Source organism: Gadus macrocephalus, chromosome 18 (assembly GCF_031168955.1).
Source record: "Gadus macrocephalus chromosome 18, ASM3116895v1".
NCBI lineage: Eukaryota > Metazoa > Chordata > Actinopteri > Gadiformes > Gadidae > Gadus > Gadus macrocephalus.
In genome coordinates, this window is record NC_082399.1 from 14,192,646 (window position 1) to 14,213,950 (window position 21,305).

At 47.5% G+C, this 21,305-nt stretch overlaps 1 protein-coding gene across 1 annotated transcript in view; it reads left to right on the plus strand.

The window, feature by feature from the left end:
• Nucleotides 1-12,842: 12,842 nt before the first annotated feature.
• Nucleotides 12,843-21,305, plus strand: part of cep55l (centrosomal protein 55 like) — an 18,228-nt gene continuing 9,765 nt past the window's right edge. Inside the window, exon 1 of the mRNA XM_060037284.1 lies at nucleotides 12,843-12,963. Within this exon, the coding sequence (XP_059893267.1) occupies nucleotides 12,843-12,963 (121 nt within the window). The remainder of the gene's footprint in view (nucleotides 12,964-21,305) is intronic.

Consider the following 21,305-nt stretch of genomic DNA (forward strand, 5'->3'; position numbering starts at 1 on the left):
AAGATAGGGCCCGTACTGTGCTTACAACAGCTTTTGTCTACTTATCATCAAATTTCTTATTCAAAGAACATGAAAGAGACGCCAGACAACCTTTCCCCATATATTCTCCCAAGATGAGCCGAGTCGACTGCAGTGAAGACCGAGCCAGGCTTTGGAAGTAAGGGGTAGTTTCAGCTATTCCAAGAGTCAACGGGAATGATCCTCATGTTGAGACGGACCTCCGGCCGAGGGCTGGCCCTGGTTAGCGGGCAGGTGGGGTCCTGTAGGAGGGGTAATCTGAGCCGCGCTCTCCCTGTCTCATAAAGGGGATACCTGGTGTACACATCCTGGACAGTTGCTGCGGAGGCGAAGGAGTTTTAAATCTGCACAGTGCAGTCCAATGCTGTCAAGATAAGATAGGACGGTACTTCTTCTACCACTGTCTCCTACTTTCTGCTGCAGCACCCGAATCTGCCGACTGGGATTTACACCATGCTACAATTCATGCGGTGCAGGGATTTCCTTTGTTATGTTGATGTATTTCTGTGTCTTGTTTTTGTCTCTTCTCTTTTGTCTCTTAATTTCCAGTACTGTCCTGTAATCTGTGCGGTGACACTGGGATTGGGATTTACGGAAAATTTAGGTCGATAGGATTTTGTCTGACTCTCTTTTGACTCGCTTTCTAAAAATGTATCAAAATAACAAGAAGAACAGCATCACCATCTCTCTATGATTATTCACTGCAATAAAACCAATACAGGAATCAGCTGACTGATATAGCTACGATGTGCTTGATTTAAGGATTGGATTGTCGTTACTTTTTGTGTAGACAATCACTTGGGCTTGAGGTCTACACAAAATCCAACGAAGGAATCACTAACACACAGCCCAAAGATTGTAACTCTGTGGTTATGTATCTGCAGTTCTGCTGTGTTGTTTGATTCCTAATATAGATCTCACCTGTCCTCCTGCTAATTAAAATAATTAGTTCTTAACTCTCCTTGGCAACAGCATCCAACCCCCAGATAGACCCCACAAACACACACACAAACACACATTCATAGGCAGTCGGACACGCATCAATGCATACATACGGACCCCAGACACACACAGCAACACAAACATGCACACACACACAAACACACACAGACCCCAGACACAGTTATAAACACACACACACACACACACAAAGACCCAAGATACAGTTAGAAACACACACACACACACACACACACAGACACACACTCACACACAAACACACAGGTAGAAACAAACTCCCACGCAGACACACACACACACACACACACACACACACACACACACACACACACACACACACACACACACACACACACACACACACACACACACACACACACACACACACACACACACACACAGAACCGTACAGAGGATTCCAGGCCTTGGGCTGTCCTCAGCCAGAGACAACAGAAGACCTGAGCCAATCACGAAGAGGCAGGAGTGCTCTCTAGCATGCCTGCACTGCCACCGCTACAGTATGGCTGGCCTCAGGACCTCATTACTCATGGTCCTCATTAGATTAGCACACACACACACACACACACACACACACACACACACACACACACACACACACACACACACACACACACACACACACACAACGTCCCACAGTTGTTAACGGTTTAGCACTCCTGGCTTCTCCCAGGTCCTCTGTGAAGCAGTCTGCTAACAGAAATAAACTGGGCAAATAAAGCCATGCACCAAGAACAGGATAAGAGAAAGAGACAAATAGAGAATAAGGAAGAGATAAAGGAAGATCAAGAGGAAGAGAAAGCGAGGGAGAGAGCGCGCGAGAGAGAGAGAGAGAGAGAGAGAGAGAGAGAGAGAGAGAGAGAGAGAGAGAGAGAGCGAGAGAGCGAGAGAGCGAGAGCGAGAGAGAGAGAGGCAGGAAAGTGTGAGGGCCACTCTGTGTTGTGCATTATTCTACACACAGAGCCCTGAGGATGTATCCTTAGGCGCTGCTGCTGCTGCTGACACACTATCCACCGCTCGCCCGCAGCGCCAACACCAGGATTGGAGTGGGCAACGGGCGGGGCTAAGACCAGGACCGGAGCCACACAACAGGGACGGATCAGGACCGGCACACTGGCCTTTACCTCCAGATTGACAGGAAGAACCTTTAGGAGTAAACAATATTCTATGCAAATTGTATATACCTATATTATATGCTTGAGAGATGTATGCTATATAACTAAATACTATGTAAGTGTATGCTATATAACTTTGCAACATAGAGACATGATCGGTATGTTATGACTTAACTATAGGTCACATAAGGATATATATTGAAGAGTTGAAAAGTTTGCCTAAAGATTGGAACACGGCCCAACCACGTCTGATTAACGATCATCATTTGACATGTCACATGACAAGCTACTTAAACACCCGGTGCCACACACTGCTCCCAAAGTCCTGTCTCTCCCTTCACTCTCAATCCCCTCGTCTCTCTCCCACACAGCAAATCCGCCGGAACACATTCGTTCTGACAGACGCAGGAGGACGTCTGCTGCGCGAATGATAGCACTGCTCTCACACAACTGTTCCAACTCTTCCCCATACATTAATCTCGTTCAGAAGATAGGAATGGTGCGTGATAAGAGGGCCGAGCTCAGGGCCGCCGCAGATGGGGGCGATGTACGAGGGGATCCCCTCAGAGTGTGAACGGTCAATTTGTACTCAATTTGTGAGAGACAGTGAGCGCTCAAGGCAGGAGTGTTCGCTGGACCGGGTGCCACTCAACCACTGAGATTGAAGTTCCCTGACACATTTGGTGTCTTTTCAAACTGAATTTGAACTTCTCAATGTGATATAATGTTTTTTTTAGATTCATATTTTTGCACATTTGTACTTTCCTCGGCACCTGAAAGCGACGCCAGGTGGTTTTGCAGCAAGGTACACTTTTTACATTTACACGCAGGGCGACAGCCAGCTCGTCGGTAGCAGTTAGGGTGAGGTGTCTTGCTCAGGGACACCTCAACAAACAGCTATGTGTGATCCGGGGATCGGACTAGCAACCTTCTGGTTACCTGGCTGTCAGGTACAGTGTGGAGAGCACCATGGTTCAACAGCGGGATGAAAAGGCTTTCGATGGACGATACATTTGTTGCAACATGGTCTCACAGGAATCCGTGAAATGACTACGGTCGGACGCTTAACTCGAAATCCGTGGCCACATCACGGACAATTGAAGTGATTCCGTCAGACCACCACGGATTTTGAATTAAGCCCCCGCTGTGGTCAAATGTGGCACACACACAGATTGAACCGGGAGCACACACACAGATTGAAACGGGAATCTGTGTGTATCATTGTCATTGTCATTTACTTGCATTGGAGCAACTTCCGTGGACACAACAAGGACAATTTAAGTGTTTCAGTGAGACCACCCCGGGTTTTGAGTTAAGCCCCCGTGGTCGACTCGCTCGTTGAAACGGGGATCCGTGTGTGAGCCACGGAACAGCAGCGTCATTAACTTGCATTGGAGCGAATTCCGTGGCCACATCACGGAAATCGGCGTGTTTCCGTGATGTGTCCACGGATTTCGAGTTATTCGTCCGTAGTCATTTCACGGATTCCTGTGAGACCAGGTTGATTGGTTAACATGTAACATGTTTATGGTAGCCCATGGCCAGATTTACGGTTTCAGTCTGTTCATTTATTTAGTAGTCATTTATAGTCTCATCGTTTTTCAGTGCGGCTTCTCTTCCCATTCTGTTTACTCACACCTTATCATTTCGTGACACTCAATTTCAAAGCAATGCGTTTACGTCAAGCCAGGAAATTAAAAGCGCTAAATCGTTTAAAAAAGATGAATGTCTTCATCGATCACACACCCCTCTATAGCTGAGAAAGTAGAAATACATTCATTCCTGTTATCAAAGACCTTCCTGTTCCAATAACATTCAGCATTCGTCCATTCCTTGATGTATTTGACTACTCCTCCATTGAGCACAGTTATGTATGTAAATGTTTAAGCTTGGGAAAATAAGGAAATACGCAGTGAGGGAATGAATAATACGACACAGGCGCAGTGTGAGACGACTCTCACCCAGTGATTATCAACCGCTCTCATTTCCTCATCAATCATCCCAGGCTCACAAATGGAGAAACAGAGAAATGGAGGAAAAGCATTTCGTGACGCTCTCCTTCCCCCCTCTCTCCATACCCCAGCGAGCTCCGTCACCCAGATGAACCGAGCGGTTGAAATATCAGAAGCCATTAAAACAGCTTGTCAGCCGCCACGTCTGGCCTGTCAGACCTGACAGGGCGGCGACCATTGTGCTCCGATACGGCCCATTACAATTACTCTGCAAAGCGCAGCAGGCCGGGGTCAGCCTCCGTGGAACACGCCCTGAGTGGTTATCCCGCTCCCTCCACCGGATACACCCTCCACCTCCTCCTCCTCCTCCACCCGCCCGGACTGAACCATCTAAGAGCCAGCGGGGGGAGGAGGAGGAGGTCTTCACAGTGAGGATCAGATGGGAGCTTTGACAGGCACCTGGCCTCCACCGACCACAATCAGAAGGCCTCTGCATGGAGTGGGTTCATGAAGGCGTCACGCAAGTGACACGACACAAGACACTCTGCTCTCGGGCGGGACAGCAGTCGGGCTGACAGGCGGGGAGACGGATGTGTTCAAAATGTGTCAACCTGACTCAACAAGAGGACAAAATGCTAAAAATATATGTGCCTGCTGTCGTGACTGTATGTGTTTGTGTGTGTGAGTGTGTGGGTATGTGGGTGTGAACGTGCTTGTGTGTGTGTGTATGTGTATGTGTATGTGTATGTGTGTGTGTGTGCGTGTGTGTGTGTGTGTGTGTGTGTGTGTGTGTGTGTGTGTGTGCATGTGTGCCTTGCGAGGGCGTGTGTCACCGTAGACTTTGCAGGCATTAAACAGCAACCAGAACAGATCTCTATGTGCTGTCTCCAAGCATAAGTAGCTGTTAGGAGAGGCCGTTCAGATCTTACTGGATTCGATGAGCGGTCGGGTTTCGGCGGAAGAACCGTATGATCACAGCAGGGTGTCTGGTGTTTAGCTTTACCTGGAGAGGCATTTGGAGAGACCGCAACTCTCCGAGCAACAACACGACAACTACAAAGAGCGTTAACGAACAGATCTACTTGTTTTGAAATGCAAGAGGTCTTGCTTTGAATACCAAATTTCCTTTTTGGGATATGCAACAGGGTTTTGACTTCATTACAAAACAAACAAGATTTCCTGAGAGATAACTCCAGAAAGTAGCCTAGATAGTGTGAGTCCGACGGAGCTCCGGCACAACCACGCATCCTATCATTATATAACGTATGCTCAGCCTCCAGGCAGTATACGGAAGATATTATATCCGGTTTTAGATGTCTAGCCCTGCATGCATTGCGATGTCCTATAAATACTAAACTGCAACAATATTGACTTGACATTCTCAGTATTAGTCGTTGCTATGTGCAAAATAATATGTAAGAATGATTTAACAATTTATAATAAAAAGAAACCGGATAGAGTCAAGTGTAGCATTCCTTTTACTACAAACATCACACTTTTGACCGATTATACCATTACATGATTTTATGCACGCCTGATATAATACATACCATAGTTATGAATTATTAAAGGAATACATTCATCAAAGCTAAGCTCCAATACAAGTCTTTGAACATAGTTGAGCGTCCCACCTACGATGTTTTCCAGCAGTAGTGGTGAGGCATGAGTGAAGGGATGGTGTGCGCGGGCATAATGCTGTTGTGTGTGTGCACTGTACTGCTGTGCACGCGGCGCACGGCGCTGTTGCGCGTGCACGGTGCTGATGTGCCTGTGCGTGTTGCTGTTGTGCCTGTGCAAGGGGCTGTTGTGTGCGTGCACGGTGCTGTTGTACACTAACATAGTGCTGTTGTGCGCGTGCACGATGCTGTTGTACACTTACACGGTGCTGTTTTGCACGCGCACAGTGCTGTCTTGAACTTGGACAGTGCTGTTGTGTGCGTGCATGTTTCCGTTGTGCACTTACGCAGTGCTGTTGTGCGCATGCATGTTTCTGTTGTGCATGTGCAGTGCTGTTGAGTCCGTCATCCTTTGGTGTGAGTTTCACAATACATAATAGATAATTAATATATTTTTAAATAAATTAATACATTAATAAAGCACACTAATAAATACTTATTTGTAGTAATAGTATAATTATATTAATAATTATTGTTTGTATAATTTTTGACTTAATTACCTAAGGTCAACACAGGTGATCTGATTCAGCCAATGGGCATCCTGTTAGCCAGAAGATAATACGTCAGCATTAGCAAAGCATTACATAAAGTATTTTGTAATGGATCAGTTTTAACTTAAAGGCTGGCTTGTGAACCGTAGATCTATATCCCATGATGAAGATGTGGGCTACTTTCTAGTATTAAGTCACTTGTTGTGGTACTTTTCTCTTTCTACGTCATACATATATTCTCAAGCCATTCATGGGCTTATGCCATCTAGGGTACAATCCCGCTATTAGATTTATTCAACAGCAGAACACTATTTTGCTGCCATATTTTTCCAAAATAATTCTATGATGACAATAATGACACAATGGAGGCGGTGTGAGTAGGAGGAGCCTATGGCAGCATTCGGGGCTCCCACCCACATCTCTATACTTTTGACTATTTAGATCAACTAGGCAGTCCAGGAGGCGTTGCTAAGACACAAGGTTCAACCCTCTATTTGGGAAATGCTTCCACCATATTGAACATCTGTTTACGACCCCAAAACAAAACTTGAAAATGTCTTTAAATGTCTTTAATGCCGTGCGTTAAAGCAGTCCTCCGCTTAACCGGCTCCCTGTCCCAGGTAGGTTCTGGAATCATCTGATGCGGATACATCAATCAAGCAAAAAAAGAGAACTATGGACGGAGGACATTCTTTTCGCCTCAAGCAAACCTGAAAAGGCTGTCACTGAATTGAGGCAGTTTCTTCTGGAGCCATCAATTCAGAGTGCTGGAGTTGTCGGCCTGCCTCAATCTCCCTCCCTCTCTCTCTCTCTCTCTCTTGCTGTCTCTCCATCACTCTCTAGCTCTGTATCTCTCTCACTCTTTCGGCCCTCATTTATTTCCATCTCCATATCTCTCGCTCCCTATGACTGCACAGCTTTCGTGTTCTTCTGCTCTCTCTCTCTCCCTGGCTCTATATCTCTCTCTCTCCCCGGTACCAGAATTAATTCTTCCCCAGAGCTTACAGGCTGCGCTCTACTGCAGCCCTACCATATAATTAAGCCTAAGACTGCAACGTAAACCCCTCCCGCTGCCGCGTCCTACGCACCATCTTCCCCCACATCAGCCGCCACAAACACGGCAACAACTTCATCACACCAACCCTCTCCTGGTTGATGGGATCCTCTGTTAATTTGACGACTTATTTCCCCTTCCGTCTGTCTTGTATCCCTGGGTTAGCGGTGCTCAATCGAAACTTGCCAACGCTCCCGATATCATTGATTCGTCCAGGGGGGGAGAGGGTTTGCAAATGAAACTTGTTTTGGCCTTTAGCATGTCTTAGTCTTCTGAGACATGCTATTTAGAGACGGAGTGAAGGAGGCCTACTCATAACTCCGGCGTTTAGTCTCGTTTTCTTTGTTTTATCTTCCTTGTTATCTTTCTTTTATTAATATTTCGTTATGAAACGGTTTTCTCTGCGCTCCCAGCCAATTACGGATGGTTTGGTTGGCTGATCCGGCGCCATATGGCGCGCGCTCTGCTAATCGCCACCTTGCGCCGAAGCCCGTCGGCGTGACAACCAGCTCGTCAAAATCACCATCGGAACAGCAAGGAGCAGAGGAGGGCTGCTAACTAACTGGCAGCCCAGACAGAGAGTGTGGGTGTGTGTGTGTGTGTGTGTATGTGTGTCGTCAGTTTGTTTGTTTGCGTGTGTGTCAGTATGTCAGTGTGTTTGTGTCAGTGAGTACACTACAATTGTGTGTATACATGTTTGTAGCTGTTGGGTAGGAGGCAATTGTGTGTGTGCGCCTGTGCGCGCGCGTGTGTGTCCGTGTGTTTTCCCAGTGCTTGTGCAAAGTATGGGTGCCTCAGCGGGGTGCAGCTGTCACTAAGGCAGTAATGTGTGTGTGTGTGTGTGTGTGTGCTGGTAGCGCTTGTGTGCAGTGTGTGGGTGTGTGTATTGGGCTGTGGTTGTATGCGTGTGTGTACTTGTACTTGTGTGTATGGGGTGGACGTGACAGCGAGCAGTAGGCAGGAATTAGCCCTAGAAAAACAAAGTCAATGAGACGTGAAGGAGGAGGCCCGCCATACTCTGAGAGAGAGAGAGAGAGAGAGAGAGAGAGAGAGAGAGAGAGAGAGAGAGAGAGAGAGAGAGAGAGAGAGAGAGAGAGAGAGAGAGAGAGAGAGAGAGAGAGAGAGAGAGAGAGAGAGAGAGAGAGAGAGAGAGAGAGACAGACAGACAGACAGACAGACAGACAGACAGACAGACAGACAGACAGACAGACAGACAGACAGACAGACAGACAGACAGACAGACAGACAGACAGACAGACAGACAGACAGACAGACAGACAGACAGACAGACAGACAGACAGCGATAGAGTGGAGAGAAAAAGAGATACTGAAAGAGTAAGAGTTACAAAAAGAAACAGGGAGAGAGGGAGGGAAAGAGAGAGAGTTGGAGGGAGTGACCCCCCGTGGCGTCACAGCAGTGGGGGTTCCCCCCTGCTGTGTGGAGGCAGGAATATTGGGTGTGGACTGGGCAGCTCATAGACCAGTGGTACCCATCCCTCTTTCCCTCTTACGTATCCCCACAACCCTATCAGCACAGCTCAGGCAAACCCTTCCTCACTACACTATGGTTTATTTTCAAGGGATATAGGCTGTTGACCATTTAGCAGCAATATTAATATTGTAGTGGCCTATGTACTAATATTATACAATTATCATTTGTTACATAAAAAAGAAAAATCAAAAAGGGGTTGCTTGAAAGCAGCGTTGTTTTTGTTGTTCAGACCAAACCTAAACATTGCTTGCTCACATCCAAGCTCTTATATTTTGGGGGAGAATCTGTGTGTAGTAGTTGGCTAATTACCGCGGTTTACTAACTAACTATGTACCACAGCACTCCGCACAACAGCCCGCCAAGAAGTGGAATAGAGGGTGTTTAGGGTGACTCCTGGAAGGTTCTGGGTTCAAGTCCAGCCTGCCGTCTGTAGGCTGACCTGTCTAACATGGTATTATTTTGGACACCAGAAATGTTATCTGAAAACGGGACCCCCAAACTGTAGGGCGACCGCTAGGGCATGGCTGAAGGTGGTCTCATTGGACATGAGGTAACACACCACAGTAAGTGTGCTTTGTTTTATTTCTATGGATATTTGTACAGACTTTGTTTGCTTACGGACAGGACAGGGAAGAGGGAATTTAAGCATGATGGAATCAAACATGGGCTGCTACAACCGGCAAGGTTAAACCAACCATGTGCCAACATGGTTCAATTTGATCTATCTCTGCTCCCTCTCTATTTACCTTCATCAATCAGAGCCTGATCACCGATGAGTGACAGACAAGGAACGAGCTCACACAGAGACCACCGACGTAGCCGCACGATCGACATCAAGCGTAAGGGTTAGCTTGTTTTTCTCCTGCTGCGGTTAGGGCTTCTTCTTAGTGATTGCTGCGGTTTCTTGGGCGCTCGACCGAAACTAACAAGTTTTCCACAAATCCCAGATGCCCCAGATATATTTTTTAGGCTTTCTCTGTACCAGCAGACAATACGTAGCATTATTGAGCTAGCTCCCTAGCTCACAAACACACACACACGCTGTCGGCAGGTGGTGTCGGCCCTCTTAGAGTGAACCTGCGAAGCCTGTTGATGCTGTTTAGTGTCTCTAAGGGCTTTCAAGGCCCATGCAAGGAATACCCCCCACACTCTCCCTCAAGCCCTAAAAAGGGAAAAATAAAAACTCAAACCCAAGCCCAGAGGGCAGGTAAGAAACTGTGCGAAGATATAGGACTGCAACAGTAGCGAAACAACGGTGGGCAAGAATACGAGAGTTAAGATTTGAGGCAAAAACTGAACTAAGAAGGAAAATAACACTAAAATGAAGGTTGCATAGAGAGACGAGGGAGTGTTTTGAATTAATTAAGAATATAATGTTAATCCCTACCAAGATTATGGACTACCATGGCGAAGGCGGCGATAGCACGTGCTTTGCTCAAGGGCCGGGGTAGCAGCATTGTTCCATTATTTAAAATAATTCTAATTTTGCTCTCGGTCTCAGATCTGCCTGCTCAGGGACTGATAGCAAAGAACAGGATTAATATTGTTGTTGTAGCCTATTGTTCAAACAATGTCGAAACGCCACAGTCACATCACATGTGTTCACTTGAACACAACACATGCTTTTGTGTTCAGAGTGTAGAAAATACTAGCAGTATACTTCTTACATGACCTCAGCACAATAACAAATAAAATAAAATAAAAAGAATAAGATACAAACTTCTAAAACACAAAATGCAGAAAGCCTGTAATAACTAAAAGAGGATTCTAGGACTAGACCTTAAATTAATTTGTAGGCAAGTTGACCTTAATTACTGCCAGGAAAGAGATCCAAAAATAATCAGCTCATTGTTAAGATGAAGGGGAAACTAAAAGCGACCATGGAGGAGGGGCTTCTTCTACAGGCAGCGTTTGTTTTTGTTGTGGAGACAAAACATAAACATTGATGTCTCACATCGCAAGCTCTTTTATTTTGGGGGAGAATCTGTGCGTAGTAGTTGGCTCATTACCGCGGCTCACTTCGTTACTGTACCACAGCACTCCGAGATGTGGAATAGAAGAGGGTGTTTAGGGTGACTCCTGGAAGGTTCTGGGTTCAAAACCAGCCTGCCGTCTGCAGACTGAGCTGTAAGCAGTCCTGCTGACTAATGAACCACATTTACAATCTATGAATTACTTTAAATAAGATCCGATGAAATGACTTCATTGTAATTATAAGCACTATTAAGTCATGCAGCAGACACTTTTATCCATACAGTGAATGAAGTCATTCATCCTTTATCAGAGACAGGCCGTTATAGGCAGGGAGGGCGTTTCATACAGCTAGGCTGCAGACATTGTGGGGACATTGAGAACATAGAAACAGTCAAACACCCTAAGCACCAAACCACCCCACGGCAAAGAGGGGAGTGGTTTTCCCAACACTGATCTACTAAAGATGGTGGACGTACCAGTCCGTGTCCCCCACCCCCTGCATCAGGTAATCCCGACAGCTCATTGCTGTATATTACATTTACATTTAGGGAATTTAGCAGACGCTTTTATCTTAAGCCTCGCACAATGAGTACATTTCTAAGAGTGCCAGGACGTACAACATGCAATAAGTGCGTACATTAAGTGCCAGGACGTAGAACATGCAATAAGTGCGCCAATTAAGTGCCAGGACATACAACACACAATAGGTCCATATATTAAGTATCAGGATGTACAACATACAAAAGTGCGTACATTAAGTGCCAGGACGTTCAACATACAAAAGTGCGTACATTAAGTGCCAGGACGTTCAACATACATTAAGGCCCCGTCCACACGAAGCCGAAACGGGCGAAACCGTTACGGTTTCGATCTATCCGGTTTCTAAGTATCTCCGTAAAGACGAAGCCAAGCGAAACCGGATAGATCTGTAGAAACGCTGTAGTAAACATTCCAGGCCCATAAGGGGCGCTGCTTCTGGTACACAAATCCAGAAGAAGAAGAGGCGAGCATGCGCATAAAGGCTGCCCCCCGAACCACTAACAACACAAACAAACAGCTCTTCTACGATGGCGAACTAGATTCTCAATAAATAATGGCTTAGCAACCCAACAAGGGACATGATATGCTGCAGAACGATTACAAGCTTGTAGTCGGCCATCATCTTTTTTGTTGTGATTTCTGAGACTCCGCGGGCTTAAGAGCCATTGGCTAGGAGGTCGAGGGGTGGGGCGATGATGTCATGGTTTGCGGTTTCAGTCGGTTTCAGGCGTCCACACGAAACCAAAACGAAACCGGATAGATTTGAAACCACCTCCGAGGGTGGTTTCAGAAGTTTGCGGTTTCGGTCAGCGGATTCGCTGGCTTCGTGTGGACGGAAGGCCGAACCGTACAAGACCTTTGCGGTTTCGCCATGAAATCGGCTTCGTGTGGACGGGGCCTAAGTGTGTTGGAGGGAGTGGGAGGGGGTGGCTATGCTGAGTCTAGGTGAACTCTGAACAAGTGAGTCTTGAGTCTTTTGCGGAAGGAGAGGAGGAGAGAGTGGAGGAGAGACTAACATATTCTAACATTTGCTTATTGAAGACTGAGATTGGTTCGGCTTGCGTTCGGGACAAACCTCACACTAGATGTCTAACTCTGTGAGCTCTTTCCTCTTAAGTGGGTAAAGCCGTGCTTTGGGGACCGCTTTCGCCCAAAACGCATTTGTACGGAGACAACGCCGTGCCTTAAAGATAAGTGCAGAAGAAAGTAACCACCACATGTGGACTACGGGCAGTCTTAAATATTTCAGACTGCCACAGTTTGTCTACGTTCTGATCTCCTGGTTTCGACTCAACAGCAGGGACACAGAATCTCCATGACATCCTGGGAGCGAAATATAGTTACATAGTTTATATCACAGATATTCCCACCAGGGATAAATAAAGAATTATCTCATACACACACACACACACACACACACACACACACACACACACACACACACACACACACACACACACACACACACACACACACACACACACACACACACACACACACACACACACACACACACACACACACAGAGAGAGAACCCCCATACAAATTATAAATGTTCGGCTCCATTGGCGGGGAACAGGAAGCAGCCTCCGTCGAGGTGCCTGTGAGGGGTTGTGGTCTGGGAGCCCCCCGGCCCCCCGGCCCCCCGGAGCCGCGGAGCCGCGGCCACGTGAGTGAGTGAGTGGCGGCGGGTGCGCAGCCTCCTGCCCATCGTTAGGGCCCTGATCACTGGAACCTCTGCAGGCCGTCGGGGGGGGGAGGGCCGGGCTTAATGAGATCAGCTGGGGCCGCAAGGCACATTTAGGTTAACCCCGTCAGCGCCAGGCCTAGCGGAGCCTGAGCTAGTTTAGCCGTTTGGTGCCTGGATTAACAGAAGGCGACAGAGCACCCCGGACGCACGTCCGCCCACGCACAGTATGTGGGCACATGCACGCACACACACACACACACACACACACGCGCACACACACACACACACACACACACACACACAAACACACAATCATTAACAAGTATGACAAACTGCCAAAGTAGAGTTTGCGCTCCCTGTCTCTGCCAGGTTCCGTACATCCAAGTTAACTTATGACATAACAGATCTTTAGTCGTCCCACTTCTACTTACAGTCCAGGCTTAGCCTCTTAACATTTCACCTCTGAGCAAAATGATAAAAACACATTTGCCCAGGTGTGGTCAATGGAACAGTTCCCTGGAGCTCTCGCTCTCTCGGCCTCTCTCCGTTTCCCTCTCTCTCTCGCCTTCTCTCTGCTTTCCTCCCTCTCCCCATTTCCCTCTCTCTCACCCTCTTTCCATTTCCCTCTCTCTCTCACCCTCTCTCCTTTTCCCTCTCTCTCTCACCCTCTCTCCTTTTCCCTCTCTCTCTCACCCTCTCTCCTTTTCCCTCTCTCTCTCACCTATCTTCGTTTACCTCTCTTTCCCCATCTCTGCGTTTCTTTCTCTCCATTTCCCTCTCTCTCCCATCTCCCCGTGTCCCTGTCTCTCTCCCTCTCTCTCCCCTCTTTCTCTGCCTCTATCCCTTTTAAACTTTATGATAGAGTGCTTTTCGTGCAAAAAGGCAATAAAACATGCCTCACCTAAACAACACAAGGGGAACAAGCGCAGCATTTCAAATACATCAGGATCATGGCGATCCATCGGAGCGGGTGATCCGCAGCGCCGCAGAAACCACCGTCCCGTTCTTTAAAACCCCAGCGGAGTCATCGCAGGCCACCTCTCGGGGCGGGTGGTGTCCTCGCCTCAACCTGCCACGGCGGCGGCCGCAAGGAGTCTGCACCCCTGAAGGGGTCAGCGACATCAGCCCTGCTGACGTTTGACCCCTTTGACCTGACCGGGAGGCCCCAAAGAAGAGCCACGGGGACCACGACAACAACAGCAAACAGCAACAGTCTTTTTCTGCAGACACCGCCGCATGATGCTTACCGTTCTCTCTCTCTCTCTCCCCCCCCCCCCCCCCCTTCCGTTCGCACGCTCTCGTTCGCCCTCTAACCGCGGCAACAGCCGTTTGACAAATCACCCCGCGTCGAGGTATTAATAATAATGAATAGTCTCTATTTAGTTATTTAGCAGACGCATTCATCACAGGCGATTTAGAGTGACTTCAGATACAGGTCGTTAAAGAGCAGGTATGGGCTGGGCCTGGGGCGCCATGCTCAAGGATGGCTAGTGGTAGACGGCGGATGTCAGGGGTTGAACCCGGGCCCTTCCGGGCTGGGAGTCGTACCCCTGGACTGATAGGCTAAACTGCCTGACGCAACGGATAATAATGACAAGTAAACATGTTTCAGGCGGATGCAGTTGAATGTCGGTTGTCCCAAGTCACTTTGGAGATACACTCAGTGTGAGAAATCCCGCCGCGTTGTCATTGTGGAATTAATTTGTCAACAAAAATCGTTAGAGACGAAACATCCCACATCGATGTCGTGTCAATACCATACGAGACTCGTAAACCGTAATGTGGATGTCATATGCTCTGCTCCTGTGTGTGTGTGTGTGTGTGTGTGTGTGTGTGTGTGTGTGTGTGTGTGTGTGTGTGTGTGTGTGTGTGTGTGTGTGTGTGTGTGTGTGTGTGTGTGTGTTATTGGACACTCGGATCTCATTAGAGTGTTCAGACCGGACAAACTAATCAATACCACCGCCTTGGTCATCAAATCCACATTTTAATGAGCCTTTCTCCCCCTCATACTCTTCCTCTCGCATGCGCGCCGCAGTCAGTAGTAAAGATTGAACACCAAACGCTGTGACATCATCGACGCACCGTGGTCGTCAAACCGAAAGAAGATGAAGATTTATGATTTTCAAATGAGCCGCGCCTGCGACACTATCTCCATCTGCGTATCGACCAGGAATTCATCAAAATAAGAACCCCTGCGTGCAGACCCGTTTCATCTCACTGGGATTGATGGCGATTTAAGAAAAAGGTTAATACATCAATGTCACGTTGCTGCTTGTTTCAAGTGAAGACAGTCCTTGTGTGTTATTGGTTTTTCCCCGGACTTTTGTTGCGGCCCGGGTTCTTTTCCCCCTCCCCGGTACCCCGACATACTTCAGCTGGCTCCCGAGGTCCTGTTAGCGCTGCTGAATGGATTTGATTGAAGTCCAACAGGAGAAAAGGGGCTGGCTGGCTGTCGCCCTCATCACACCAACCAGGGAACACACGGAGGAACATGTTGAAGACCTAACTCTACCCGCAACTTTTAGCTGTCAACCAAGAAGGCAGAGTCATCTAGGCGCTGGCTCGGGGGTTTGACTACCAGTCATGGGTTCCATCCCCCATGTTCACAGCGTACCTGTATGACAGCCGGGTGTTTACACTCACTGCAAGTGGCTTTAGATGAGTCTTTAAACAGTCCATTTAGTTGGTTTCTTCGCATGATGCTTGCAATGAAGTGGATTTTCTGCACCATCTTTCTTGTTGCCAGCAAGCAGTTGAACACAAAGAAGGTATATTTGAATCATGATGTACTGAGACTTTTTAAATGTCATTAATCCAAGGCAGCTAAAGGCCGTTCGCTCGCACCGACTGCCAACTCCTCCGCCCTCCTTTCTGTCTCCATCCACAAGTACTGACTCCAGGAGTCGGTTGGTGAGGGCAGAGAGCGACATTTTCTACTGCCTTTCTTCTGTATTTTCTAACTTTAAAGGAAGACCTTTAACAGAACCTCCACCCGGTGAACAAAATAAAAACACTAAAGTTAGAAGTAGTTGTTGGCATTTAAATCGGTGGAGCTGGGGGGGGGGGGGAGTGAGATGATTTGTTGTGAAAGTGTAGCTCCCACAGAACAGGTTCTGGTCTCCTATAGAACCTATTGGGGTTGGCGATAACAACTGGTGAGTGTCAGTGTCGTAGCTTAGCAACAGCTTCAATTAAAGAGAAGTCATTTGAATGTCTCGTTCGGTCCCAAGGAGAAACCAGATGTATATATAACCCATGACAGTGTAAATATAAATGTGAATGTCTCAGAATGTGTCTGCGAGGGATGTGTACGTTTGTGTTCTTTTCAAATTAAACACACGACAGACCTTTATATCCCCGAGGTGTGACAGGAGGGCTGCACACAGGTGCATCTCATGGCATTAATCACAGCCACTGGCATCCCTGCAGTACAGACCCTTAATTAACCTAATGAGCTTCACCTGTTCTCCCCCTGACCATTACAGCTCCGTGATGAAGGCCAATCAGAGAGCTCCGGGACAAAGCCCGGGCGAACAGTGATTGGTCAAAAAAGAAGCAGTCGCTTTCTGAGAGGCCTTTACATTTCTCTGGATCATTCCGCCGCCGTCAGTTGGCCGGCGTGATGGAGTGTCCGCCCCGCACGCCGGTCTGAGCGCCCCTGGATGGCTGCCAACCACAAACACCGCCCGCCCCCACCCGTCCACTGCTACTGCTGGACGCCAGCGCTTACCAATTGGAACAGCCGGCTGTTTATGAGATGAAAGAGGAGGCGGGGGGGTGGCGGGGTGGGGGGGGGGGGGGGGCTGTGGGGGAGGTGTGAGCAGCAGACTGTCAGAGCTTCCCACTGCAGCAGGAGTTATTTTAAGGCTCAGGGAGAAGAATGAGTGGAAGGAGAAGGGAGTGTGATATTATATTACCACAGAGAGGAAGGGAAAGGCAGGGGGGGGAGATAGAGAGGAGAGAGAGGGGGAGGGAGGGGTGAGAGAGAGAGAGAGAGAGAGAGAGAGAGAGAGAGAGAAAGAGAGAGAGAGAGAGAGAGAGAGAGAGAGAGGGTGGGGGGGAGAGCGGGGGGCACAAGATGGAACAGGGGGGTTGAGAGAGGAAGAAAGACATCAACCCCGTATGAAAAAAAGGCTTAGGAATCAAGGCGGGGAGAAAATGGAGGACGGAATTAGGTGGGAAGAGAGAGGGGAGGCAAGGACGAGGGTGAGAGTGAGACACCGAAAGAGAGAGAGCAAGAGATGTAGAGGGAGGGAGGATGAGAGGGATAGATGGAGTGAGGAAGAGAGAGAGAGAGAGAGAGAGAGAGAGAGAGAGAGAGAGAGAGAGAGAGAGAGAGAGAGAGAGAGAGTGTCACAGATGACTTGCCACATCTCTGGGCGTATCATCGGGCTCGCAGAGGGGAAAAGACTGCACAGACGCCCTCAGGGGCCTGTGTGACTTCCTTAACCACTTTAATAGACTGCAGCCGTGTGATTGGTCCGAAACGTGTTAATTAGGTACAGAGCTTTATCAGAGGCAGCCACTCACCATCGCCCTGGCCGGCGTTGCGCTGCGAACGCTCTTCCTATCTGTGTGCTCGGGGAAGCACAGCCCCATGACGCAATCTACTGCCCCTGCGTCAGCTGTCGGAATTATCTGTTACGCACTTAATGAAAAAGTTTGGCTCACTTCGTTTAACCCGGGCAGCGACACGCACACACTGTTATGCGGGCAAAGACCCACTTTGCTCCTTCCATCAGGGTACTGGAGGATGTGATGATGGGTGCAATGCATGCTGGGATACCTCGCAATGCACAGTCCACCTGGAGAAGATACATTGAAGGTACACTGTCGTACGCAGTGTACCTTTTCGACTATTTTTATCTTCGCTGGGTTTGTAGACTTTTCGTTCTCGGTTATTTCCGAGTCTCTGAGTCGGGCTCTAAATGCCAGTCACACATTTACATTGAGGGGATTTTGTGATGCTTTCATTCAAAGCGACTTACAACCATTCATTCACACACCGACGGCGGAGTCAACCACGCAGTGCAACAGCCAGCTTGTCAGGAGCAGTCAGGGTGAGGCTTCTTGCTCAGGGACACCTCGACACTCCGCGTCGTCCGCACTCCGCACTCACCACTACTTGAAGTGGTGCACCCCCCTAGTGGCCAGAACCTGAAAAACTCAACACCTGCACTGCGGGAGCAGGTTTGGGTTAATTAAAATAAAACATAGCCCAGGCATCCAGTGAAGTCAAAAAAAGATTAAGATCGCTCCGGTTTTACACACGATTCAATAAAAACTGAATACATAACGAGATATGTTATGCTCAGCTAAATGTAATTGCATCGTATCTGTTTAGTTATTGTAATCAGTGCGCAGAAGTCAAGTGTGGTTGCAGCACATGTTCCATAATGACAATGTGTAAAAACTGAAAAGAATTAAATGTGATGTGTTTGCAACTAGACTGTGGATAAGGGATTTCTCTACCAGCCGACTCCAGATTCAAATCATGATTCAAGTCTTTCTAGATATCAGGTTAGGCTAAGAACCATTCACCACGCGCTACATTCAAATGTGTTTTAATCTTTATTATGGAACACAATTAATCCCTCAGCAGCTTATCGCTCTATGACCTGACATAGTCATTGAAAGTCTTCGTTAGTCATCCTTTAACCGGAAAGTCTATGTCAGTGCTGTGTCCACCTCTCTGCACAATAAAGTGGTTTCCTCAACATGTAACCTTATACCGTTGATTCACTGTGTGAAGTACTTCCTCCTTGTTTCCCTGGAGGTCCCATAACCAGAATGCCAACTGAGTTACTCATCCGAACACAGAGGTGGACCTTAATGTCAAAGACCTCGTGGCATCCTGGTCTAAGTAAATGTCACTAAATGGAGTTCTTTGGTTGTGTTCGCTCAATGCGCAATAACCTATGTTTATACGTTTTGCTGCGGGCCAAAGTGAGTTTATGGGTATCAAGGGGGTGAGGGTTGCTACCACATGGGAATCCCTGAAACCAAACACAAACCAAATGATGGCTTGATTAATGTAATTAATGCATCCATACATGCACCACTCTATCCATTCATCCATTCATCCATCACCTCTCCACACAGCACTGAATTCATCCAACTGTCGCATTTCGTATTCAAGGAGGCTGAACAATGCCGAACCAATGCTAAACTACGCTATTCAACAAAGTTAAACAATGCTATTTAACAAAGTCAAACAAAGACAAACTATACTATGCTATTCAACTAAGCTCAACAAAGCTGAACTATTCTGTTTGTTGAAGCTTTACAAGGCTTAGCAATGTTAATCTATCCTATTCAGCTAGCTAAACAGCTTCGAGAAGTGCACTACTGGTACCAGGGTGTACACCATTGGCTACCTGGGCAGCAGAGTTTCAAATCAATTAATTTATTTAGATAAATATATACGGATATAAATGTTTTGACTTCCATCAAATTGTAATATGTTCTGTTATTATTTCAACCCTACTTTGTTATTGTACCTAATTACATTCAACAGAGCAATGAGCAACTTGGTGTCGCTACCCATCGATCACAGAAGGTAATTAGCTCTCTTCATTGAGGTGGATAGACGTATTATACTAACCTACGATAACAATGGCAGAGAAGCAGACTTGGATAGATTATTTTGATTAGTTACAGCATGACTTGGCACAATAATCATCCGTGTGAAGCTCTTATAACAATTTGAGAAGTGTCAGACTGTATCAGTCTATTGATAACACCGTTCATTTAACTTTTAATTCGGTCCTCAATTCGTTGCGTGCACTCGAACACACGAGGCAGACACAAGGCATTTCACGGCCCCCGAACCGAGCCATGAAAATACTTCACATTTGCATACCTTTCCACAGAAGCAAACCGGCCGAGGAGCCGTGCCGTGGACTGTCATGTGGGAATAGGAATATGTGCACGGAGCATGTAAACACAGTTCGCAGTCACCCGACATCATTGGGGATGTATCCATTCTTTACATCAACGCGACAACGCGACACAGAGCTAGGTGGAGGAGGCGGAGGGGAGGACGAGGACGAGGGGAGGCGAGGAGAGGAGAGGAGGAATCGTCAATGGTGTGTTTCCACCCTGAAGACAGCTGATTCAATAATCAGCCCCGCTATTCACTAAAATGAAACTAGGCTAGTGAATTATTCATGAGTCTGTCCGCGTGCAGCGCGATTGTGTCTAGATGTGCATGTGTGTGTGGAGTGAGTGTGCGTGTGTCTGTGTTTATGTGTGTGCAAAGGGAGTTTGCGTGCATGTGTGTGCGTGTGTGTGTGTGTGTGTGTGTGTGTGTGTGTGTGTGTGTGTGTGTGTGTGTGTGTGTGTGTGTGTGTGTGTGTGTGTGTGTGTGTGTGTGTGTGTGTGTGTGTGTGTATGTGGGTGTGTTTGCATGTGTCACCTACTCAGCATTTAGCTAGAGGAAAATCATGGAATAAGTCTCTGGGGGCTGTTATTGTCCCTCTTTCATCCCCCTATGTGCGAGTGTCTTCTCAGTCTATTTAAAAACTGATCCACAACTCGGTAGCGATGTCATCATCGAGAAAGAAACATCATGGTAGAAATCAGTTGGGTTTTTTTATGCTTTGGAAGAAAGCATTTGAGTATAATAGCCGATAATGACACTAAATGCTGCATCACAAAGAGTCAGGTAGAACCAGAAACCTTTGCGTCCGTCTGACGTTCAGAGATGATACCGCCACAGAGATGAGGGGCTGGAATAGGATGTACGTAAGACACTTTTTATAAAAAATTGTATTTTATAGAGCTGTAAACACCAAAGTAGAGGAACAAATCCTCCCAAAAATGTGCTGACTGTTAATGACGCATGTCTGGCAGAATGAGGCAATTCTCTCTCTCTCTCTCTCTCTCTCTCTCTCTCTCTCTCTCTCTCTCTCTCTCTCTCTCTCTCTCTCTCTCTCTCTCTCTCTCTCTTCTCTCTCTCTCTCTCTCTCTCAGTGAGAGAAGGGGAGGAAGAAAGGGAAGGAAAGGAAGAGATGGAAGAGAGGATTAGGGAAAGAGAGAGGGAAGAGTCAGAGAGGAGAGAGAGAGAGATTTGGGAGAGGGGAGGAGAGAAGGAATAGGGGAGAGGGAAGAAGAGAAAGGGAGGATAGAGGGGAGAGGGAAGAGGAGAGAGATGGAGGAGAGGGAAGGGGAATGGGGACAGAAAGGAGAGAGGGACTGATAGGGGAGAGCGAGGGAGGGGAGGGGGGAGAGGAGGGGTGAAGAAGAATAGCTCCTCCCGCTCTCCCAATCTCTCTCTCTCTCCTCTCTCCTCTTCCTCCTCTCAATCCCTCTCTCCTCTCTGTT